Here is a 25,226-nt window from a genome sequence, read left to right as displayed (position 1 = left end):
CGTTGACCACTATCCATTCCCAGAACTTTTCGTTGCAAATAGAAACTCTCTACCTATGACAGTTCATTTTATTAAGGGTTTTAAAAAACCCTTTGAAAATCCTTATTCAAGATTAATGACTAATTGTGTAGAATAATAAATGTACTTCATGATTAAATTTAGAAGAGAATTGTCATTTAGTATTGTTTGTGCACAGTAATAAGCTCATTCCTTCGCAGTTACCGTTATTGGAGAGTTGCGTACTTTACTGTTGCAAAGCCTAGTTAATATTTTAATTAGTAATCAATGTTTATTCAACTCATTTAGGAAAACTGGAGCTGATGTTTTTATTATTTTTTTCCTTACTTGCAGTTCATGGACCTAAGAACCCGGTATACTGCCCTGGTCACCCTCATGACACAGTATATTAAATTTGCTGGTGATTCATTGAAGAGGCTGGAAGAGGAGGAGGTAACCATCAGCTATGAAGAGCTAACTAAAAAGGCACTACAGTGTGGTTGGGGGAAAAAAAAGGTCTCATGATAGGTTTACGTGGTTGATAGCGGATATAAAAGTAATTATTTAATTATAAAATCATAGTGAAAAAGAGTAGAGGCCTAAGATTTTTTTAGTTTCTTTTTAAGATTCTCTCAAATAGAAAAACATTTTTATGTTCATTCTAGGACTCTAATACGATAGGGTTAATGTATTAAATGGTTCTATTTAAATTATGAAATGTTGGCAGTGTGGCAGAATTATGTTCAGTTTTCTCACATTTGAGAAGTAGACTTCTTTGAAGTATAGTTACTGCTGTTGTGTTGTCTACAGAAATGCTATATAAACACATTTGCTTTATGCATTTTCAATTAATTTATATGTTCAAAGATTTAAAACGTAAAAGCCATTAATTTAGAAGTAGCAGGTGTTTGTACAAAATGATAGTACTTTTTAAGAATTCTGGGTTTTTTTTTTCGTTTTTGTTTATATTTTTTATATTTTTGACAAAAAGATAGGGTGTATGGTGTATGGACTATTTAAGTACCATTTTTATTTGAAGGACTTCAGCAGCTTTGATTCTGCGTTTAAACAGTATATTCAGAAATAGAGTAAGGAGTTATTTATGAAAATGTATTTTCATAAAAGACTACTGTATCTAATTTTGAAGGTATTATGCTCTGCTCTATTGTCTTGATATGCTTCCTATTCCTAACCTCAGAACAGACAAAAATAGTAGACTAAATGCTACAGTAAGTAAATTATGAGGCATTAGCCCTTTTAAATTAGACTGATGTTGAAATTCTAAAAATGATTATACTTCGTGTGACTCCGTTCATATACTGAGAGAACCAAAACAGTAGTAAATGTCTACTAGTTGCTATTTTCGTAGTTTCTAAAAGTGTCACTGCTTTTATAAACTATTTTAGTCTGTTCAGAGTTAACAGTTTTCTGCAACTAAATCACTAACATAGCTAATGCAGGTCTTTATAACTAGCTTCTTTTGTACTTGCAAAAGAGAACCAGAATATTTTGACCTCTCATTTATGAAAGTCCATAATTTTTTTTACATTTTTAGTTTTTGAGGGAGATGATTCCATTTTAAATGTTATGCAGATCTTCTAAATTGTATATTTAGTAGTTAAATGTAAAATAAAATAATTTAAGTCCTTTTCTTTTTTTATAGTGTATATCTGATGGCAGATATACGAGCCGCTTTGCTCAGTTTATCTGATGAGGTAGAATACTAGAAGCTGATGGAACCAAAAGATATTTCAGAAAGCCTGAACTATATACACATTAGGCTTATCATCTGAAATATGAAAGATTTGTATTGAATTAAAAGTCAAAACAATATTGTTTATGGAAGACCATGCAAAGACTATAATTTAAAATAGATTAAAAAAAAATTCCTGATTAAAAATTCACCACTCAAGGATCACATTAATGGAATGTCTTATAAAAGATATATAGCTCAGTTTTAAGACTCCAAAGAGTAGTGTTTCTGAGACTGAGTCTGTGAAGACCCACATGAGAAATCCTGGTCAGAGAGCAGAATTTTCCATAATAAACACAAAATCAAAGAGAGTTGCAAATTAATTTCAGAAGATAATACCAAATTAGTTAGAGAAATGTTAATAGAGTATCTGTAGTGGATAGTAGGTGGATAAAGAGGTTTTTCCAGTCTATGTTGACAGCAAAATACATGAAATATTACTTGCTGAGAGTAAAGGACAGCATGTCTCCTTGGAGAACATTTTTAAAGAAAACTTGAGTAAGTTATTTTTATGTGAATAAGTTGGAGATCTATAAGAAGCAAATCAGCAGTGGGACTAAATTATTTCTAGTAATTTTTCTAGTATTTGCTAAAAAATTTGGAATATCTAGACAACATGAGGTTATTAACAGTCACTTAAATGACTCTAAATAACACTGAGCGTTCAACAATAAACATTTTTTTCTGAGAGAATTTTCATTTTTTTTTAAACCTCAGAACATGGCCAAGGGAAAAAAAGGACTCAAAGCTTCTCAGCAACAGCTCAGTTTTAAAGGAGGTTTGATAAAGAATTGAGAAACACCCTTTTAGAAATCATCTGCTCAAAAGGCATTGAAAACTTAGTGGTTGAAGCAGATAAAATGCTTCAGTGTCACTAGGAGTTGACCCTGATAAGAAGATAAGTAGAGTACTAAGTATTGCAGCCTGTGATGAGATTTGTTTTTATATGAATTCTTATTAAAAATCATATTTGTTAGCAAAGGAAACAACTGAAGTTCTCGTCAAAATTATTGGGGATCAAGGGGCTGGCCCGGTGGCGCAGCAGTTAAGTGTGCGTGCTCCACTGTGGCGGCCCGGGGTTCGCAGGTTTGCAGGTTTGGATCCCAGGTGGGTGCCGACACACCACTTGTCAAGCCATGCTGTGGTGGCGTCCCGTATAAAATAGAGGAAGATGGACTGGATGTTAGTCCAGGGCCAGTCTTCCTCAGCAAAAAGAAGAGGATTGGCATGGATGTTAGCTCGGGGCTGATCTTCCTCACAAAAAAAAAAAAAAAAAATTATTGGGGATTAAGGAATTAGGGGAAGCAAAATAAGATGTATGGTCTATAACATAAATTCTTGAGATTTCCCAAAGCTTCTCAATGAAAAAAAAAAAACCTGCTATGTGGAATAATTTCTCTACTTCTGTTTAAATTATTTCTAATTATGATGATTTTGAGTTGATGATATGAAACTAACAACCTTATGGTATTAAGAAAGAGAAATTAAAGTATAAGTACAAATTATAGCCTGATCATGTAGTTCTGTAGTCAACACAAAGTATACCCCTCCCAGCTGAGATTGATTCTATTTTCAGTCAAGTAACAAAATTTTCTATTCTATGCATTGGAGCTGAATCCCTAAGTTTATTTTTAAAAGCAATTATATTTAACAAATATCTTTATATTTATGGAGTATCTGAAGGTACTTGTCCATGTGGATTCATATGAGGCATGTCATTAACAACAACAAATCTGTGAGTATATGAAGCACATCTTTTCTAAAGACACCAGGGACTAAAGCAGCCTTTGCATTAGCAACTCTGATTATTATAATTGTCATAATATGGCAAATACAAATAGGTAAGGAATTTGACATTGGAAATGACAAATTTTTATAAAATTTTCCTCCTTCCTCATCTTAAGTATTATCTCCTGATTTGGCTCTCTGTTTCCAAGTTCTGTCTTGTTTCTTTAATCATAAAACGGGGATGTAAACATCATTTTTAATTTCCAGTGGGCTAGATATTGAAAACTAGATTCTTGAATGTCATTCGGTTCCTGTACGTTCTTCTTAGCTTGTAGGACTGAGGTGTGTGCGAGAGCAAGAGGAGCACTGTGAGCTCCGTCTCTCACCTGCTGTGTGAGTTTTCAAAATTACTTAACCTCCCTGTACCTCACTTTCCCCATCTGTAAAAGGTTGGGGTCATGACCTCACTTTCCTCATCTGTAAAAGGTTGGGGTCATGACCTCACTTTCCTCATCTGTAAAAGCTTGGGGTCATGACCTCACTTTCCTCATCTGTAAAAGCTTGGGGTCATGACCTCACTTTCCTCATCTGTAAAAGCTTGGGGTGATGCGCTATGTTTTATAAGGTTCTTTTTTGCTATAAAATCTTAAGCTAGCTAATTTGTAGAACAAAATTATTCCTGAGAGACAAAAAAAGGTTCTTTGGTTTAGAAAACCTGACATGAAGGGTTTTTGTCTTCTCAACTCTCGCTGACTGTCTGAAGCTTCCTCTCTGGAGAAGGTGGTGGTGGTGGTGGTGGTGGTGGTTCTGCGTTTGGTTGCACTTGTTTTTGTGAGTACTTTTATGAGCATTGCTTCAGATTTTTTAAGATAAATTTGAATAGAACAGGTTTGATGCTTTTACACGTCTCTCGTAGATTAAAAGGTGTAAGGAGACTTCTGAACGAGGGGCATATTCCGATCTGCTTCAGCGTCAGAAGGCAACCATGATTGAGAATAGCAAACTGACAGGAAAGATAAGTGAATTGGAGAAAATGGTAGCTGAACTAAAGAAACAAAAGTCCCGGGTCGAGGAAGAACTTCCAAAGGTCAAGGAGGCCGCAGAAAATGAATTGAGAAAGCAGCAGAGAAACGTTGAAGACATTGCTCTGCAGAAAATCAGGGCAGAGAGTGAAGCCAAGAAGTACCGCTGGGAACTGGAGACCATCGTGAGGGAGAAGGAAGCCGCGGAACGCGAGCTGGAGCGGGTGAGGCAGCTCACGGCCGAGGCTGAGGCCAAGAGGGCGGCAGTGGAGGAAAACCTCCTGAATTTCCGCAACCAGCTGGAGGAGAACACCTTTACCAGAAGAACCCTGGAAGATCACCTTAAAAGAAAAGATTCAAGTCTCAATGACTTGGAGCAGCAAAAAAATAAGTTAATGGAAGAATTAAGAAGAAAGAGAGACAATGAGGAAGAACTGTTGAAGATGGTAAAGCAGATGGAAAAAGACCTAACATTCCAAAAACAGATAGCCGAGAAACAGTTGAAAGAAAAGCAGAAAATTGAACTGGAAGCAAGAAGAAAAATAAGTGAAATTCAGTACTCGTGTAGAGAAAATACGTTGCCAACAGGTGCGACATCCCAGGCGACAGCATGCGGAGTGGGAGGTCTTCAGAAAGAGCAGGACAGACAGAGAGCAGAGGAACTCAGACAGCAGGTAGACGAGCTGACACTCGCCAACAGACAGGCTGAAAAAGACGTGCGAGAGCTGAAGTATGAACTGAACGCCCTTCAGCTGGAGAAAACTTCATCTGAGGAGAAGGCTCGTTTGCTAAAGGAAAAACTGGATGAAACAAATGACACACTGAAGTGCCTTAAGTTAGAGTTGGAAAGGAAGGATCAGGTAGAGGAAGGGTACTCTCAACAGCTCCAGGAACTGGGGAGGCAGTTGAACCAAACCACAGACAAAGCTGAAGAAGTCATGCAAGAAGCTAATGACCTGAAGAAAATAAAGCACAATTATGAGGTAGAATTAGAGTCTCTTCAGCAGGAGAAAGGGAAACTGCAAAGAGAAGTAGACAGGATCACTAGGACCCAGGCAATCACTGAGAGGAATATCCAGCATTTAAATTCACAAGTTAATTCTTTTCAGGACGAGAAGGAATTCTCTAAGGAAAGAATACGATCCTGCCAGAGAAAATCAGATCATCTAAAAGAACAGTTTGAGAAAAGCCATGCTCAGTTGCTTCAGAATATTAAAGCTGAAAAAGAAAATAATGATAGAATCCAAAAGCTTAAAGAAGAATTGGAGAAGAGTAATGAGTGTGCAGAAATGCTAAAACAAAAGGTAGATCAGCTTACCAGGCAGAATAATGAAACCAAATTAATGATGCAGAGAATTCAGACAGAATCGGCAAATGTGGTTTTAGAGAAACAAGCTATCCAGCAAAGATGTGAGGCTCTGAAAATTCAGGCAGATGGTTTTAAAGATCAGCTACGCAACACAAATGAACACTTGCACAAACAGACAAAATCAGAACAGGACTTCCATAGGAAAATTAAATGCCTAGAAGAAGACCTGGCCAAGAGTCAAAATTTAGTCAGTGAATTTAAGCACAAGTGTGACCAGCAGAACATTATCATCCAGAATACTGAGAAAGAGGTTAGAAATCTGAACGCTGAGCTGAATGCTTCCAAAGAGGAAAAGCGGCTGGGAGAGCAGAAGGTCCAGCTACAGCAGGCTCAGGTGCAGGAGTTAAATAACAGGTTGAAAAAGGTACAAGACGAACTGCACTTAAAGACCATCGAGGAGCAGGTGACCCACAGAAAGATGGTTCTGTTCCAGGAAGAATCTGATAAATTCAAACGTTCGGCAGAGGAGTTTCGGAAAAAGATGGAAAGATTAATGGACTCCAAAGTTATCACCGAAAATGACATTTCAGGCATCAAGCTTGATTTTGTGTCTCTTCAGCGAGAAAACTGCAGAGCTCAAGAGAATGCCAGGCTCTGTGAAACGAGAATTAGAGAACTTGAAAGACAGCTTCAGCAGTATCGTGAGCAAATGCAGCCAGGGCAGGACGTGGAAGCAAATCATTACCAAAAGTGTCGGAAACTTGAAGATGAGCTGGTGGCCCAGAAACGTGAAGTTGAACACCTGAAGCAGAAAATGGATCAACAGATAAAGGAACAGGAACATCAGTTGGTGTTGCTCCAGTGTGAAATCCAGAAAAAGAACCCAGCCAAAGACTGTACCTTGAAACCAGATTTTGAGGTGGCAGTGAAGGAGCATCAACACTCTGGAGACCTCTCCTCTAGGAACACAGGACAGCTTCACCCTACGGCCAGATCTCCTCTGCCGAGATGGACTCAGGAACCACAGCCGTCGGAAGAAAAGTGGCAACATCGAGTTGTTGAACAAAAACCAAAGGAAGTCCAGTTCTGGCCCTCAGGGGCTCCACTTGAGAGAGAGCAAAGCCAGCAGTGTTACTCAGAGTATTTTTCTCAAACAAGCACCCAATTACAGATAACTTTTGATGAGACAGACCCTATTACAAGACTATCAGAAATAGAGAAGATAAGAGATCAAGCTTTGCACAATTCCAGACCACCTGTTAGGTATCAAGATGACGCATGTGAAATGGACCTGGTGAAGCTTTTCGCACCCTTAGAGGTATACTCTGGATTCTGAGATCTTATCAGCTACCTAGTGTCAAGCTTCCTCTCTCGTTTCTTTTCTCTGCTAGACTAAATTTTTTTAACAGTGTTGGATGTAATTGTCTCTTAGTTCTGACAGAAAATAATGCTGTAATATTCTGGTGATTTACTTTGAATCTTTACTACAAATTACCGTTCTTTAATTTTTAGGTGTTTGAGATTAAACACATGGATGTAGTGGTTATACTGTTATATCTATGGGATTATATTATGAAAAATGTCACCATAAAAAAAGCTAGAAAAACCGAGCAGTCAACTTTAATTTCTAACGTGTTCTGTGGACAAATTTCATCTCAGTCTTTTTTAAACATACCATTTTAATACCTTAATTGTCATCTAAGGTAAATTTCAGACTCAAAATAATATTTCTTGTTCCTGAAACCTCTTTGGTTTGAAATTTTTCTTCTCTTTACTTATCTCATCTTTGTTATTCTAGGAATTATATTTGGATTAAGAATGGGTGAAGTGACATAATGTTCTTTAGGTGACTTTTAACATCTTATAAATTCCTGTTACAGATAGCTAAGAACACGCAGTATGATATGCATACAGAAGTCACGACATTAAAACAAGAAAAGAACCCAGTCCCCAGTGCTGAAGAATGGATGCTTGAAGGGTGCAGAGCATCCAGTGGACTCAAGAGAGATTTTCTTAAAAAAGGCTTAGAACCAGAGACCTTCCAGAACTTTGATGGCGATCATGCATGTTCAGTTAGGGATGATGAATTTAAATTCCAAGGGCTCCGGCACACCGTGACTGCCCGGCAGTTGGCTGAAGCTAAGCTTCTGGATATGAAAACAATTGAGCAGCTGCGACTTGGTCTTAAGACTGTTGAAGAAGTTCAGAAAGCTCTTAGCAAGTTTTTGACGAAAGCCACCTCAATTGCAGGGCTTTACCTAGAATCCACGAAAGAAAAGGTTTCATTTGCCTCAGCAGCCAAGAAAATCATAATAGACAAAATGATGGCTTTAGCATTGTTAGAGGCTCAAGCTGCAACAGGTTTTATAATTGATCCCATTTCAGGTCAGACATATTCTGTTGAAGATGCAGTCCTTAAAGGAGTTATTGACCCCGAATTCAAAATTAGACTCCTTGAGGCAGAGAAGGCAGCCCTGGGATATTCATATTCTTCTAAGACATTGTCAGTGTTTCAAGCTATGGAAAATAGAATGCTTGACAGACAAAAAGGTAAACATATCTTGGAGGCCCAGATCGCCAGTGGGGGCGTCATTGACCCTGTGAGGGGCATTCGAGTTCCTCCAGAAATTGCTCTGCAGCAAGGGTTGTTAAATAATGCCATCCTACAATTTTTACACGAGCCATCCAGCAACACAAGAGTTTTTCCTAATCCCAATAACAAGCAAGCTCTGTATTACTCAGAATTACTGCGAATGTGTGTATTTGATGTAGATTGCCAGTGCTTTCTGTTTCCATTTGGGGAGAGGAACATTTCCAATCTCAATGTAGCAAAAACTCATAGGATTTCTGTAGTAGACGTTAAGACAGGAGCAGAGCTGACTGCGTATGAGGCTTTCCAGAGAAACCTAATCGAAAAGAGTACATATCTTGAGCTTTCAGGGCAGCAGTATCAGTGGAAGGAAGCCACATTTTTTGAATCCTTTGGGCATCCTTCTCATATGCTGACTGATACTATAACAGGATTACAGTTCAATCTTAGTGAGGCTGTAGAGCAGGGAACAGTTGACAGAGCCGTGGTCAAAAAGTATCAGGAACGCCTCATCACCCTTACAGAACTTGCCGATTCCTTGCTGAGCCGGTTAGTTCCCAAGAAGGATTTGCATAGTCCTATTGCAGGGTATTGGCTGACTACTAGTGGGGAAAGGATCTCTGTCCTCAAAGCCTCCCGTAGAAATTTGGTCGATCGGATTACTGCCCTCAGATGCCTTGAAGCCCAAGTCAGTACAGGGGGCATAATTGATCCTCTTACTGGCAAAAAGTACCGGGTGGCAGAAGCTTTGCGTAGAGGCCTGGTTGATGAGGGGTTTGCCCAGCAGCTGCGACAGTGTGAACTGGTGATCACAGGGATTGGCCATCCCATCACTAACAAAATGATGTCAGTGGTGGAAGCTGTGAATGCAAATATCATCAGTAAGGAAATGGGAATCCGATGTTTGGAATTTCAGTACTTGACAGGGGGCTTGATCGAGCCACAGGTTCAGTCCCGGTTGTCAATAGAAGAGGCTCTCCAAGTCGGTATTATAGATGTCTTCATTGCTACCAAACTCAAAGATCAGAAGTCGTATGTCAGAAATATAATATGTCCCCAAACAAAAAGAAAGTTGACATATAAAGAAGCCTTAGAAAAAGCTGATTTCGATTTCCACACAGGGCTTAAACTCTTAGAGGTATCTGAACCCTTGATGACAGGAATTTCTAGCCTCTACTATTCTTCATAATAGGACGTGTTTAAATAACTTTGCGTGGGGGTGATGCTGTCTGGTTCATGCGACCTATCCAGAGCGTGATGGTATCAGTTAATTAGACAGCCTAGTAATTGTGTCACATACTTGAATCACTACCTATTTCTTGAGGGCTGGAAATGGCTGACTGCTCAGAACAGAGAATAGTTCTTAAATTGAAAACAGCAGAAGATTTACTGCTGTTAATAATGGTTCCATTCAGCTTTGAGATTCTCTTTTTGAATCTTGCCCACACTAAAATAAAAGTATTTTACCTCGAATATGGGATAAGTTGGATGAACTCCAGCAAGTTTACAGCATCCTCTCTTCAGAATTCTTCGTCACTGAATAGATCCATCCTGATGTTAGGGTTCTTGTGTATTAAATGATCCAGTGCACTCACTGAAAGAGCTTCAGAAAGCACCAGGGAATCAAAGAGAAAGGTGTAAAATTCGTTCCCACATCCATGAGGCTATAGTGTTTCAGATCACCTTGAAAAGTGAAAAACTTGTTTTTCTGTATGTGCTAACCTTCTTTACATATTAAATGTTTACCACAGTCTCTCATTTCTAGTTAAGACTTTGTAATTAAAAGTAGCATTATGAATGCATTGTGTGTTGGAGGAGGGGGAAAGATTTTTCTTCATTCTGTGTATTTTTCATATGTGTGTAGACATTCTATATTCTTTCAGCTTTCCGTCGTTTAATACTTTTCTGTCAAGACGATTGTGATTGTATTGCTAATGCAAAGGCAGCACTACAAAGATCTTCTAGTGCTTCATGAATAAAGTTGAATTTTTTTATTTGTCACATTGATTGACCAGCTGGGAGGTCAGACTGATCATTAAAGAGTGCTCGTCACAGCTTCCTTTGCTACCATAAACATTTTGAAAGTACATCTGCTATGTGACATGATGAACATGGTTAAGTGAATGAATAAAATATCTCAGTAACCTGTGTGTGATGTAAAAATATTTCTACATTCTTGTTTTCTATGAAGAAGTCGGTTAAACAGCTCAGTCATTTACTGGAATATATCTTTTTTTTACCACTCCCACCTGTCAGAAGTCACTGGAAGAAGAAAAGAAAGAGCATGTTGAAAAAGCCAAAGAATTACAGAAATGGGTATCAAATATCAGCAAGACATTGAGAGATGGTGAGAAGGCTGGAAAGTCTACCTTCTCTAAGCAAAAGGTATTCATCGAGGTCCTGGTTTCATCATCATAGTAGTGGGTAGAATTTACTGAGTTGATACAGTCTACCTAAAAATATTTTAATTCTGTATCTTAATTTTTCCCACTTTTATAAGCAATTATAACGAGGATCAGAGAGGTTAAGTAACTTCCCCAAGGAATCCCAGTATGTGGCAGAAGAAGGGGTCTCTGCTTCCAGAGCTTGAACTATGTATATATATTAGTCTTACTGTTAGTAAACTAATAAGTTGTACTGCTTTTCCTAATAGTTGGATCTGCTTCTTGATTATGATGATGAGAATTCTTGAAGAGCAGAGTCGTCCTGTTTTGTGCCCAGAGTAGATCCATATGCTCCATATCATAAAGATATGCAGTCTCATTCTTACGGATACAAACAAAAAGTTTCAAGAACAAAAAAACTACCAACTAGGATATTAATATTTTTGAGGATTGAATTTAGTTGTGCTTTTCTGGATCTTTTCTGTTTTTTACAAAGTGCTCTCCAGTCAATCACCAGAAATTCCAGATCCTTTCCCTTACCTAAATGAATTCTTTAGTTCTGTGGGCTGTCTTCTGTATCCCATCTCCTTGGCGATAGTCAGGTAGCTGCAGCTCGCAGGATGATAGGGCTCCATGGTGTCTGTTGGACTGCCCTGCTTGAAGCTCTTAGGGCATTAGTAGTTAAGGTGTCAATTCCAGTATTGCTGCCGCTGGTGATAGCACTGGAATTGCTCCTGTATTTTTAAAAATAGATTTCCGCTAAGTTAAGCAGCATTTTTCTCGAATACTTTTCTTTCATTGCCCTCCTGCAGAGCCCTGCCTGACTTTGGAGATTATAGGGGCTATCATTACCTTCCCTTTTAGTTCTGCATTGGTATTCACTCGCCATCTGTTGAAATAGACATTGTTGACTTAATTAAAAAGGGGAAAACTTCAGTGTCTTGTCTAATTTTGCCTATGATAGGAGGCAGATGTGCCGTATCTGGGGTTCCCCCTTGGAGAAGGTTACAGACCTAATTATTATTGAATTCAAATAAAGCCATGTTAACTCATAGTCTTGTGTACTATATTTCATATTGTGTGGTAGAAATAAGACACTGGAAAGCAATTAACGTTTGGTGTTTTAAACCCAAAACCTTCAAAGTAATTTTATGCAAATCTTTAGTTTAAAATTTTTTCTCGTTTTTTCCCCCTGTCAAATAGGAAAAAGAACTAACACGGGCATAAACCTTAGCAAGGATTTCTTGGGAGAACAAGTTTCTTCTGGGAAATGTGGATTATAAACCCTTGGTATTTTCTCATTCTGTAGTTTTAAATTCTCCAAAATTTCACTAGATCAGTTTTAGACTGAGTAGACATAAAAGTAGATACTTTTTAGTGCAGATCGTAGCCTATATTATAAATCTCTAGTAATAATTGATGGTCTCTCTGCTAAAGGAAAATTAAGGTAATTTGGTGGGAGTAATAAATGTCTTTCAAAAAATCAATATGGCCTCATGATTACCTATAACCATGAAAAATAGACTTTAAATTGACTCTGAATTGAATAGATTGGGGGAAAATATATTTTCATCAATTCCTCTCATTTCTGCTCTTTTAAAAGAACGGCAATTAATTTCTGATACTAGGTATTCAGAAAAAATATACTGAGGAATTAGGAGAAAGTGTTGCAACCTCTTGCTTTTCCTCAAACAGATCAGTTTTATTCCTCTGACCATCACAGGTGACTTTTGCAAGTGAAAGTCAGCAATAGAAATTGCTTAGTCTTGATCTTCAGACTTACAGATTAATACTTCCACCAAAATTTTTCCGAAAGGAGCATTGTGTCCAGGAGCTCGGGGGAAGGAAGGTACTTGTTTGGAGTGGTGTTCCACGTTCACGGATCTTTCTGAGCTCTGCGATGTTCAAGGACGACATTGGGCCAGTGCTAAACCTCTGGCCATCTGGGATGTTAAGGCAGCCTTTATTCGTGGTTGGGTTGGAACAAATGCAAGAACCATATAATGCTGTATTATTATTTCCTAGTGAAAACAATGGCAGTATGATTAGAGAGAGGGGCTTTCCTTAATCACGCATTCTAAATAAAGTGCTCTTTTTATCAGGGCTATACGCTGGTAATAACTGATGGGTTATTGCCTTGGGTCACCCAGAAAATAGACCCATCATCTGGGTCTTGATGAAAACTTAGTTTTTTAAAAATTACTGTTGTCTAGTCTTTGTGAGGGGAGAATTTGAATTTGAATGTATTTTCTTTACCTTGCAGATTTCCAGTGAAGAAATCTCAGCCAAGAAGGAACAATTATCTGAAGCCCTTCAAACCATGCAGCTATTTTTGGCTAAACATGGAGACAAGTATGCTGGTCTTCATTAGCTCTTTTATTGAAAGTAGGAAAGTAGTCTTAAAAACGTTCAGCAAGCTAGAAGGTGGTAAATTTTTATTGAGATTTTAAAAAATGGAACTCAATTGCAAATTTACTTAGTATAACATAATTACTTAATATAAGATTATAAATTTACTTAATTTTACTTAATTTACTTAACATAAGATTATAAATTTAGCAACTTAATTAATTGTCACTTTTAGTCTTTACCAAAACCCTATAATGTACTTATTATCCCCGTATATTACTGATGAGAAAACAGACGTAGAGAGGTTAAGGATCAATAGCTAGTGAGTTGTAGAGACTCCAAGCCAAGTCTTCATTCTAAGTGGCACTCTCTGAGACTTACCTTTTGGAAAAGGTGTGTCAATATGTTCTTCATTTTCTTAGCTGAGACCTGCGGCAACCTGATTTCTCATATTTTGGTCCTACTTTTTGCAACAAGGCACTTCATATATTTTAGCTAATGCCTCAGGCAGTAAAGGAATCTACCCTTTTCTTAAACCCTGTTTGACTGTACTCTTTAGGATTATTCCAAAGTGATTTTGTATTGTACTTTAGAGAATCAGGTCAATTGCCTTGTAAATTTCTTGTTTGTTCATCCTTCGGCTTAGACAAGTTTCATCTTAAGTAATGGCACCTTGCTGTCCCTTCTCCGTGTTGGGACTAACAATGGGATCTTTCCCTCTATCAGATAATAGCAGTTGTTATTTTAGAAGTTTGTACATGCTAGAAAGGTGCTGATACATTAGTTTACACCCTTCAGTACCTTTTTCAGGTGAGAGAAGGATTCCTGGATGTTTTAGGGCCATCCTTAATTTTCATATACAGCCCTTCTAAGACCTGAGCAATCTGTGTGTGAGGTTATATTTTATAATCATGGGCTTATTTAGAAGAGTATTCTACTTTCCGAAGTCATTGAGCCTAATATGTCGTCTTTATCACTTGAAGACTTGCATTCCTCTTCTCATACTTTCTGGTTTTTTTAGAATGACAGATGAAGAAAGAAATGAATTGGAAAAACAAATGAAAACTCTTCAAGAAAGTTATAATTTATTGTCTAGCGAATCTCTGAAACAACTACAAGAATCACAAACCTTAGGAGATGTAAAGGTAGAGGAGAAGGTAATACTGTTTATTTAAACCATGAAACGGTTTCAAGATTATTAGTTTTATTGCATGATTGTAGATATATATGTCAGTAATAAAGAAATAACCTTGAATTGTGTACATGGAAAAAACATGGATGGAGTTTATTTACATATTTGGAGATTTCAGTGTTATTAAATGCAATCTTACACTTGCTGTCATCAGTTTCTGTGACATCTTAATCTCTGCCTTGCATGGTAAAAGAAAAGAATCATTCATTTTTCTAACTCTTCTCTTTAAAAGCCATTCTTCTGCTATATTAGGTATTTTACTATATAACGACTATGATGTTATAAAATAGCCTGCAGGTCATCTCTCAAGGTGACATTGGAGTGTTATGGGATTTGTTTGATTTTCAGAGATATCCATGAGATTTATTTGAGTAATACTAGGCCATATGCTATAGCGAGGATGCCCTAGTATCTTCTTAAAATATAACAGGAATCACTTAAAATTTGGCCTTTCCTTAAACTTTTAAAACTTGACAATACTTATTCATAATATTTAACACAATAGTCAGTATTCAAAGAGTTATCTTTATATTCAACTCCCTTACTCCCCGGAGTACTTTACACACAATTTGTCGCATTTTGAGGGTATGTAACAATTTTCCTGGTTCGTTAGTTTTCAACTGTCTGTGAAGGAGTCTGTATGCTGTAAACATCAGTAGCATGGGGTCTGATACTCTCTTTCGTGTCAGTAGACTAATCTCATCCAATTTCAGAAAGCATGATTTGCCTTCTAGGTATGTGTTCTGTTTTCTCACTGTCATCATTTGCTCTGTGGTGTCCTCACTAACCTTGTTAATGTACACGATATTAAGTTTTCAGTTCACAGATGCATGTTGTTTTCAAAGCTTTTATCACATCCTGTGCTGTTGAATAGATCACTGACATAGATCACTTGTGCATTTGAGCTGCCTAACATTCACAGCCTTGCTGCACCTTGGTAAGTAGAGGATTTTTATGTTGAAGTATATTATTCATTTTAAAAAAAGCAAACTAAGTTTCATGAAACTCTGCCCCCCTTTGCGTCAGACTGACCTGAGAATGTTGTTTTCCTTTCAGCTGGATAAGGTGATTGCAGGCACCATTGATCAGACAACTGGAGAAATCCTTTCAGTCTTTCAGGCAGTTTTAAGAGGCCTCGTTGACTATGACACAGGAATCAGGTTGCTCGAGACACAGCTAATGATTTCAGGTCTAATTGCACCAGAATTAAGAAAGTGCTTTGATCTCAAAGATGCCGAAAGTCATGGTCTTATTGATCAGCAAGTTCTGTACCAACTCAGAGAACTAAATCAAGCAAAGGAGATTATTTCTAGTGTATCAGCTACCACAATTCCAGTGTTAGATGCTCTGGCTCAAGGCATAATATCAGAGTCTATGGCCATCAGAGTTCTCGAGATACTGCTTTCCACAGGCTTTCTAGTTATTCCAGCCACAGGAGAACAATTGACCCTACAGAAGGCTTTCCAACAGAACTTGGTTTCCTCAGCATTATTTTCTAAAGTCCTGGAAAAGCAAAATATGTGCAAAGATCTTATTGACCCCTGCACCTCTGAGAAGGTGTCTTTAATAGATATTATACAAAGAAGTATTTTACAGGAAAGCACTGGAATGCGGCTTCTACCTGTGAGACCACAAGAAGGAGGCAGAATAACATTAAAATGTGGGAGAAACATCAGCATTTTACGGGCAGCTCATGAAGGTCTCATAGACCGGGAAACCATGTTTAGGTTATTGGGTGCACAGCTTCTTTCTGGAGGTCTGATCAATTGCAACTCTGGTCAAAGAATGACCCTTGAAGAAGCTATGGCGGAAGGGTTGATTGACAGAGACACTGCCAACAGTATTCTCACGTACCAGGTTCAAACAGGTGGAATCATCCACTCAAACCCTGCTAAACGTTTAACGGTAGATGAAGCAGTCCAGTGTGATTTAATCACTTCCACCAGTGCTCTTTTGGTGCTAGAGGCTCAGCGAGGCTACGTTGGACTCATTTGGCCTCACTCTGGTGAAATATTTCCCACATCTTCTTCCTTGCAGCAAGATCTGATCACAAATGAATTGGCATACAAAATCCTAAATGGTAGGCAGAAAATAGCTGCTCTTTATATCCCAGAAACTTCTCAGGTCATTGGTTTGGATGTTGCTAAGCAGCTAGGAATTATAGATAATAACACAGCATTGATTTTAAAAAATATAATACTGCCTGATAAAATGCCAGATTTGGGAGATTTAGAAGCCTGTAAAAATGCTAGAAGATGGCTCTCTTTTTGTAAATTCCAGCCATCTACAGTCAGTGATTACAGACAAGAAGAGGATGTTTTTGATGGAGAAGAGCCAGTGGCAACCCAGAGCTCAGAACAAACTAAAAAATTATTCCTGTCTTATTTGATGATAAATAGCTATATGGATGCAAACACAGGGCAAAGGCTTTTGCTGTATGATGGAGACTTGAACGAGGCTGTTGGTATGCTCCTGGAAGACTGTAGTGCAGAACTGGATGAGGACACACCGATAGAAGAATGTCTTGATGTCTTAAGACTCCCTGGTCTATTTCTGAATAATGTTCGAAGTAAAGAAAAGGATGCAAGTTTAGCTTCGCCAAGTAGTTTTGATAAATATCATTGCAGAGAACCTGAACATAAAGAAATCCCTGAAAATAGAAAGCATGCCATAGATGAAGAGTTTAATGAAATGGGAAATAATGTTTTCAGTAGTGAATTTTACCACTCAGAAAACCTGGCAGATATAATAGCAACTGATCATAAAGTTACGAATTCATCCAGTATATGTATTCCCAATTCTGTACCACATTTAATACAGCCTGGACTTGCAGAAGGTAGCATGCCTAGACAAGACTCTGGAAACATACTTAAAAACTGTGAAAATCAAAGTCAAGTTAAAACAAATGACCACACAGATGAATGTAGTCATTCTGAAAACATTCAAGACTTTGCAAGTGATTTGATAATGAATCCTATTGTGAAATCAAAAACTAGTAGAATCTGTGATTTGAATGAAACGGAGAATGAAGATAATATAAACAAGAATTCAACTCTCTTTGACTATTCCCCCAGGTTAAGTGCCTTGTTAAGTCATGATAAATTGAGGAACCACCAGGGAAATTTTAGTGAGGTACACGCCGCAGAGAGCAATGGAAATAAATGTGAAGCCTCTGCATTGCCATTCAATGACCAAACCACGTCATCTGGTCAAAGAATGGGAGAAAAATTTCAAGACCAGTTTCTAGGAATTGCAGCTATTAATATCAGTTTACAGGGAGAACACTCTCGACAAAAATCTTTAAATATTGGTTATAGTGATCCTCCAGTACAATATCACTGTGATAAATATATTTCAGATACTTATGATGATGATGAAAAAATGCACACTGCTTCTCAGCAGAAACCTGAAGACAAGCAAAATGAGTCCAAAATGGGAGAATACTCCTGTACTGTGACTCCAAGGGGTGATACTGATAATGTCAGCGCATCTCCTATCTGTGGTACACCATTGCTTGAAGAAACTGTCAGTGCTGGAGACTATGAAACATCACTACTGGATGATCAGCAGACTGACACAGAAACAGACACTGATAGCGATGATGATTTTTACGATACTCCCTTGTTTGAAGATGATGACCATGATTCTCTTCTGCTTCTTGAAGGTGATGATTGTGATTGTCTGCAACCTGAGGACTATGACACACTGCAGGAGGAAGACGATGGGGCTGTTTCTCCTGGCGATGTTTTTTATGATGTTCCGAAAGAGAATGAAAATTCTATGGTGACCCAGGGGGGACTAGTTGATAGCTTAAGTGTGAGGGGAAAAGTGCAGTCTCTTCAGGATTTTCACATAGGTATGGAGAAAGCTGAATTAGATTCTGGTAAAAGAACACATTTAAATTCAGTTGGCTTATACAAAGTTAATGGACAACTGCTGGAAACTTTGTCGGAAAGGGAAAGCTTAAATAACCTTAAAGGCGAGCAGTCTGACTCATTGACTGATTATGAAATTGTAGGAAGGAAAGAGAGGTTCCGTGCTTCGTTAAAATTTGATGATACTGGCTGTTGGAGAGGGAGAAAAGAAGAGTATGTAACTGGACAAGAATTGAAATCTGATACTGACCGTTTAGATTCTATGCATAATGAAGAAAGTTATGGAGATTCTATATGTGACAGTAATGATCAGGATGATGATGATGATGATGATGTTGATGGTGATGATGAAGAAGAAGGAGTAGGAGATGAGACAGAAAAGCCCATGCGCCAAGATGAGGCTGAAGATGTAGATATCCAGTTGTGTGCTACCACCATAAATGAAAAGGAAAACAGTCATGAAAATCAAAGTGTTAAGAAAATGATTCTCCTGGATGAAAAGCACAATGACGTGTCTTTAGAAAAACAGCCAAGTGTAAATGTTTTACAGCTAGAATCAAGTAGTAAAAGTAGTTTAGTTACTGAAAGAAGCAACCTTCCAGAATATACAACTGAGGTTGTTGGAAAAAGCAAAGAAAACCTCTTGAATCATGAGATGGCCCTTCAGGATATATTGCTGCCTGTCATTAAAGACACTGAATCAGAAAACACCTTTGGCCCTGTAGGTATTTTACACAATACTGATATCAGTTCAACTGCTGAATTAGATAATGATCTAACGAACACAAAGGTCAAGTTGATTCAAGGGCTGGAATCTGCTGACTCTGTGAAAGGCAGAGATCAATATTTTGAGAATGTGACGCTTCCAGTCGACTCATCTTTTGATAAAATCATTTGTTCTGAGCATGATGTAATAGGAAAACCTGCTGAGGAAAGCCATTTGTCATCTATAGCCTCTGTAACTGACAAAGGTCATCAAGGAAGTGGAAGAGATCTAATGAAAAAGAGAGATGATAAAAACAATATACTAATAGAAGATGAAACATTAATTCAAAAAATGTGCCCAGGTAAAGGAGAAGTGCTTATAGAAGGTCTAGTAGAAGATAATAAATATCTCAAACTTTTGCCTAGTAAAAGTACGGGGGAGAGTCTTGATTTAATTAATAATCAGTTTCCGTTTCCACAAATCATGAAGAATGAAGAACATAATCAGAAAGGAAGCCTTGAAAAAGCAACTGTAACTCTTAAAGATGAACCAAAGAATCAACAAACGGTGGTTAGTGAAAGTCCCGTTCAGTTTGAGAATCTTGACGAAATATTTGACTCATCAGTTTCCAAAGTGATCAGTGATAACATTACTTCAGACATTATATTGTCTGAAGGGAATAGAAGTATTGAGAAAGATTCATTCACTGATGGACCTGAGAAAGAGCTTGATCTGTTTACTTATTTAAAACATTGTGCTAAAAATATAAAAGCAAAAGATGTACTAAAACCACATGAAGATATTCCAAGGTCTCCTCTAATAGCTTCCCCTCCTGTGAAAGAACACTTGCAATTAGGAGTTAATAATGCAGAAGAGAAGGCAGCCCTTGCCCGAGAAGACTCACCTCTGAATGAGATGGTCCAACATAATGATCTTTGTACTAAAGAAAGTGTCTCAGAAGGAGGAACAGAAATTCCTCAGTTCACACCAGAAAGAAATGAAAGCACACTTTCAATCTTACCTCTTAGAAATGTGGAAGACCTGGGGAAAAATATTGATTTTGTGCAGTCAGAACTCGGTACAAATGGAATAAGAAACGATAACTCCAGTAACACTTTGAGCACTGACTACTCATTGTTAGAAATTAACAATAAGAAAGTAATTGAGCAACAACCACAAAAAGAAGGCGGCTTGTCTCCAGGACTCCAAGAAAAGGAGGTTCAGATTCCTGAATTATCTCGGGTATATGCTGAGGATGTAAAAGATATCTTAAAAAGTAGTTTGAAAGAAGGTCATATGAATCCTCAGGAGGTTAAAGAACCTTCAGCCTGTGCAGACATTAAAATCCTAATGTACAACTTAATTAAAAGGGTTGCAACATCACAGTTGGTAAATGAAGCATCCGCTGTGCCCAGTGACTCTAAAATCTGCAACTTTTCTGGAGTTTCCCCCATGAATAACTCACCAGAACTAAAAGCAGAGAGTGGAAATGAGCCATTCTGTATTGCAAATCTTAAGTCTGAGCTTCTCCTCAATATACTTAAGCAAAATCAATATAGTCAAAAAATTACAGGAGCATTTGAATTGATGAAGGAATTAACTCAGATGGAGTGTGATCTAGAAAAAAGAGGTGTTACATCTAAAGTACTTCCACTGCAACTTGAAAATGCTTTCTATAAGCTGCTTGCTGATGGATATTCAGAGAAAGTAGAACAGGTTGGAGACTTGAATCAAAAATCATCTACTACTTCTGAGATGGTGGATGAACAGCCGCACATTCGTGAAGATCTTAAAAGCAAAGAAGGAAACCACTGTTCCCTTAATTTACAAAATATAAAAGAAATTGGACTAGAAAAGTCTACTGTGTGTGCATCAGCATTGCCAAGAGAGGAGAAGCTGGAGGAGCTGTGCTCTGATTTCCCAAACCATTTGGAATGTATTTCAGGGTCAAAAGAAGTGACTTCTGGAGATAGCTCAGTGGAACAGGTAAGCTGACTTACTGTACATTTTATGTGACAGTAGCTGCATGAACCATTGGGAATAATCCCATGCATTTTTTTTTGCTTTAAAAACCTACATAAAGGTTTTTATTGAATTAATTTAATATTGAATTAAAATGTCCAAATTTATGTTTAGTTTTCCAACGAGTTACAGCAGTGTTTACAGCACACGTCAAAAATGCAAGAGTATTTGGCTTTGCTTCAGGATATGAAGCCCCCCTTAGACAACCAGGAGTCTCTGGATAACAATCTAGAAGCTTTGAAGAACCAGCTTAAACAGTTAGAGGTGAGAATTGTCCGCCGCCTGTTAAGGATGGTTGTAAGCTGGCATTAACTGGAAAAATAAGCAGAGCTCTTTACTTCTATGTTTTGAATATTGGTAATATTTGTGTTTCTCACTAAATAGATCTCAAATATGTATTTTTTGTAGACATTTGAATTGGGATTGGCTCCAATTGCTGTTATTTTAAGAAAAGACATGAAGTTGGCTGAAGAATTTTTAGAGTCTCTTCCCAGTAACTTCCCCAGAGGACATCTTGAGGAACTGAGTATAAGCCACCAAAGTTTGCAGACCGCCTTCTCTTCCCTCAGCAACGCGTCTTCAGAGAGAATGAAGCACATCATGCTTGCCATTGACTGTGAAATGGTAGGCATCAGAATGTTTCACACTGAGTCAAATTTGAGTTTTGAAGAAAATTTGATTATTTGAAAATTTAGTCATCAGATGAAATACTTTATTTTCAGACTATTAAGCCCTTAAAACAGAATCATTATTTGTAGGAATTTGAGACTTGGAGACAGACAGAAATAAACACACAATTTTGTTTTCTAGTCTAAACTAGCAGTTTCCCATGAAGAGTTTCTGCATAAACTTAAGTCGTTCTCACATTGGATATCAGAGAAGAGCAAAGCTGTGAAGGATATGGAGATCGTGAATGTTCGAGATACTGAACATGTAAAGGAAAGTTTGGAGTTTCTCAAGGCAAGTATCGAAATAAATAAATACAACCAAGTACATTTAAAAACCTGTGGATTTAATATGACAAATGTTTGGAACAAATATGACTTTACTAAAGATATAAGAGATTATTTCCTTTCTTTATCTCTATGAGATGTTTGTTCATAGTTGACACAACCATAAAATAATCACACTGTTGGAGATGTCATTCTGATGCTGTCCCAGCTACCTTATCAAACTCTTCCTACCACTGACATGTTGAGATTTGTATTTGTGTATTTATTTATGTATTAGTCAAATCCATAATAGTATAAATTAGTCATATAAATACATCTAAGTAGTATTTATGTACTAGTCATTTTTGTCATGCCTTCCCCCCCCCCCGCAAGTTCTTAATTTGAACAGCATACCTCATGAATGGTGGTTAGGCTCTTGGCTTCGGAGTCACAAAACTAAAATTCTGGCCCATTTAATTTATATTTCAAATTTCCCATGGTGTCATTTATGTGCTACCACAATTACATGGATACAACAACATTAGCAAACAGTATTTTAATGTTAATGTTCCCCTTCAATGTGCTAAATGTACATAAGTTGGATCTTTACCTTTTGTCAGAGTTACATTTTAAGTGTGATGTGGCGGTCAAGGTTAAAATATTCTTAGAGGGGTTATCTTTTTATATAATATTAATTACAATAGTATTTAAATAATTTCATCATTACCATCTATTATTAGATGACGAATAGATTTTTGACTAAATGAATAACGAAAAAATGTCCATAAAACCTTGAGTCCCTGATATAAGAAGCATATTTTAAAAATACATATTATTGTTAAGTTGAACTTCGTGTTATGGCTTAACTCCCTGTTGGTAACTTGTACTACTTTGTTCACAGAATGTGTTAAAAGACCTTGGACACACCAAAATGCAGCTGGAGACGACCGCCTTTGATGTGCAATTCTTCATATCTGAATATGCACAAGATCTGCCTCCCAACCAAAGCAAACAACTGCTGAGGCTCTTAAATACAACTCAGAAGTGTTTTCTTGATGTCCAGGACTCAGTAACCACCCAGGTGGAACATTTAGAGACTCAGTTACAGCTAGAACAGGATCTTGATGATCAGAAGGTGTGCCTTTCTTTGTGGAGTTGGAATTCTTTGTTTTTAGTTCTTCAGTGTGGAACTTGGAATGTAGATACCCAGGGATTATGGCACAATAGGAAAGGTTGGGCACAATAGGGTATAATGTAGAGATCCTACAATGTATAACAATATTGTTTTCCATAATAACACTGTAATCGTTTTATTTAAATTTTCATGACTCCCTTAAGCTACTATTTTCAGATGAGAGTCTTGATTTTTTTTCTAGGAGTGGGAAGTAGGGATGCATTCATAAATTTCAAGCGATAAATTGATGAACATATGGATAAGGAAGATTTAGGGTATCATTTTCCTCTAGGGGGCGGTGTGGCACAGCAGTTGTGAGCAGAGGCTCTGGAGCCAGATTGCCTCCTGGAGGGACCCAGGCCAAGTCACTTAAGCACAGTTTTCTCATTGGTAAATTGGAAATGGTCGCAATGCTCACCTGGTAGTATTCTGAGCATTGATAAAAGAGTGAATAGAAAACACTCAGTACCTTGTCAAGGATGCGTTAGGCTCCTAGTAAACATGATCTAGGCCTGTGAGATGAAAAACTGTGTATATGTAATAGGAAAATGAAAGATGCAAGTAATTAGCAGTAATGAACAAAGAGATGGGAATGGAATTAGACAAAGTGATTAAGTAAAAATATCGCATGCAATGTTCCTTTTATTATTTCTTGAAGCACCTAGGCATTGTCTCTAGCATGATAACCTGTATACACATCTCAAACGTGTTAACAGACAAATCACGACTAACTTCTGTTTTGATATCCTTTTACAGAATTAACTGTGTGTGTCGCAGGTTTCAAGAGCTTGGGAAAATGGAATGCTTCTTCCTGTCGGTCAGAAGTTCCATCTCTTACACATGTGCATGGCCAGTATTCTCTTGGGCAGTTTCATCCAAACACCATCTGTTTCCTTATATACGGGACATGCTCTTCCTTTCTGTGTCACCTTGCTCAGTTTGTACCCCACTGCTATCATGTTTACAGCATACTTAGGAAAGCTTATTTAGGGAAAACTTGTGAAATGTGTTCTAATAAGGAGCTCTCGCAGTAGTGAGTTTATGACCGCCCGTGTAAGATGCTTTGTTTTCGCTCTGCTTTAGATTGTGGCCGAGCGCCAGCGGGAGTACAAAGAGAAACTCCAAGGGATATGTGATGTCCTCACCCAGACTGAAAACCGCCTGATTGGGCACCAGGAGGCCTTCGTGATCGGAGATGGCACGGTGGAGTTACAGAAGTACCAGTCCAAGCAAGAGGTAGAATTCAGTTTTGCATCAGCAGGTCTATGTTGATGTTAAGTTCAGTTACTATTATTTGGAAAGCAGTCAGGATTATTGAAAAACAGCAATCATTTTAGCTTTCTGAGGCAAGGCATACCTACATGCCCAAGGCCTGAGCTTTAAACTTTATGCTAGGAGTTACATTTCCAACTTCAAGCAAGCCGAGTAATCTTGGCTGCTTTTGGTGAGATATTGAGTGGAGGAGATATAAAGGGGGTTTGATAATGGAAATACCAGGTGTGATGAGTTAAAACTTGGATCCATTTAAGGCCAACCCATTCACTCACAAGTCAGGTGAAATAGCTATCCGTTTGGGGTCTTTCTCTTCCTTAATTTCTTCTTATTCCTTTCATCTTTCTCTGCAATTTATTCCTTTTCAATGAAGGAACACACAGTATCGATAAAGATATCTTTATTTTGGTGTCAGAAGAAAGAACATTCTCATTGTAACTAGATAGCTCTTGGTCCAGATCCCAGACTCTGCACATTGTTAGCTTTATTACTTAATCTGTTTGAGCCTCAGTTGCTTCATTGGTCATACTTCCATTGCTATGTTACTGTAAGAGTTAAGTAAATATTGTGTGTTAAGTCACTAGCACAGTTAATGTCACATAGTAGTGGCTCACTAAGTAGCATCTCTTTCTAAATTTTTTGTGTGTGTGTGAGGAAGATCAGCCCTGAGCTAACATCCGTGCTAATCCTCGTCTTTTTGCTGAGGAAGACCGGCTCTGAGCTAACATCTATTGCCAATCCTCCTCCTTTTTTTGCCCCCCAAAGCCCCAGTAGATAGTTGTATGTCATAGTTGCACTTCCTTCTAGTTGCTGTATGTGGGACGCGGCTTCAGCATGGCTGGAGAAGCCATGTTACGCGCAGGATCCGAACCCAGGCCGCCAGTAGCGGAGTGCGCGCACTTAACTACTAAGCCACGCAGC

At 37.9% G+C, this 25,226-nt stretch overlaps 1 protein-coding gene across 21 annotated transcripts in view; it reads left to right on the top strand.

Annotated features, from left to right (window-relative positions):
- The window catches only part of DST (dystonin), a 432,349-nt gene that overhangs the window by 283,091 nt on the left and 124,032 nt on the right, over positions 1 to 25,226 (top strand). For 7 of the 21 annotated variants that reach the window (XM_087438739.1, XM_087438737.1, XM_087438738.1 and 4 more), the window contains 11 exons: positions 352 to 450; positions 4,395 to 7,127; positions 10,656 to 10,784; positions 13,047 to 13,135; positions 14,154 to 14,289; positions 15,381 to 20,891; positions 21,042 to 21,191; positions 21,336 to 21,551; positions 21,738 to 21,887; positions 22,761 to 22,994; positions 24,117 to 24,269. In XM_087438739.1, coding sequence (XP_087294865.1) covers positions 352 to 450; positions 4,395 to 7,127; positions 10,656 to 10,784; positions 13,047 to 13,135; positions 14,154 to 14,289; positions 15,381 to 20,891; positions 21,042 to 21,191; positions 21,336 to 21,551; positions 21,738 to 21,887; positions 22,761 to 22,994; positions 24,117 to 24,269 — 9,600 coding nt within the window. Of the gene's footprint in view, positions 1 to 351; positions 451 to 3,807; positions 3,872 to 4,394; positions 7,128 to 7,689; positions 10,407 to 10,655; positions 10,785 to 13,046; positions 13,136 to 14,153; positions 14,290 to 15,380; positions 20,892 to 21,041; positions 21,192 to 21,335; positions 21,552 to 21,737; positions 21,888 to 22,760; positions 22,995 to 24,116; positions 24,270 to 25,226 lie in introns of those variants that run through there. The other 14 variants (XM_087438751.1, XM_087438755.1, XM_087438744.1 and 11 more) reach the window with 5 other exon arrangements.

This window comes from Ceratotherium simum, chromosome 13, assembly GCF_057802395.1.
Source record: "Ceratotherium simum simum isolate JZ-2026a chromosome 13, ASM5780239v1, whole genome shotgun sequence".
Taxonomy (NCBI): Eukaryota; Metazoa; Chordata; class Mammalia; order Perissodactyla; family Rhinocerotidae; genus Ceratotherium; species Ceratotherium simum.
The sequence above is the reverse complement of the archived record's forward strand: the minus strand, read 5'-3'. Positions and strand labels throughout refer to the sequence as shown.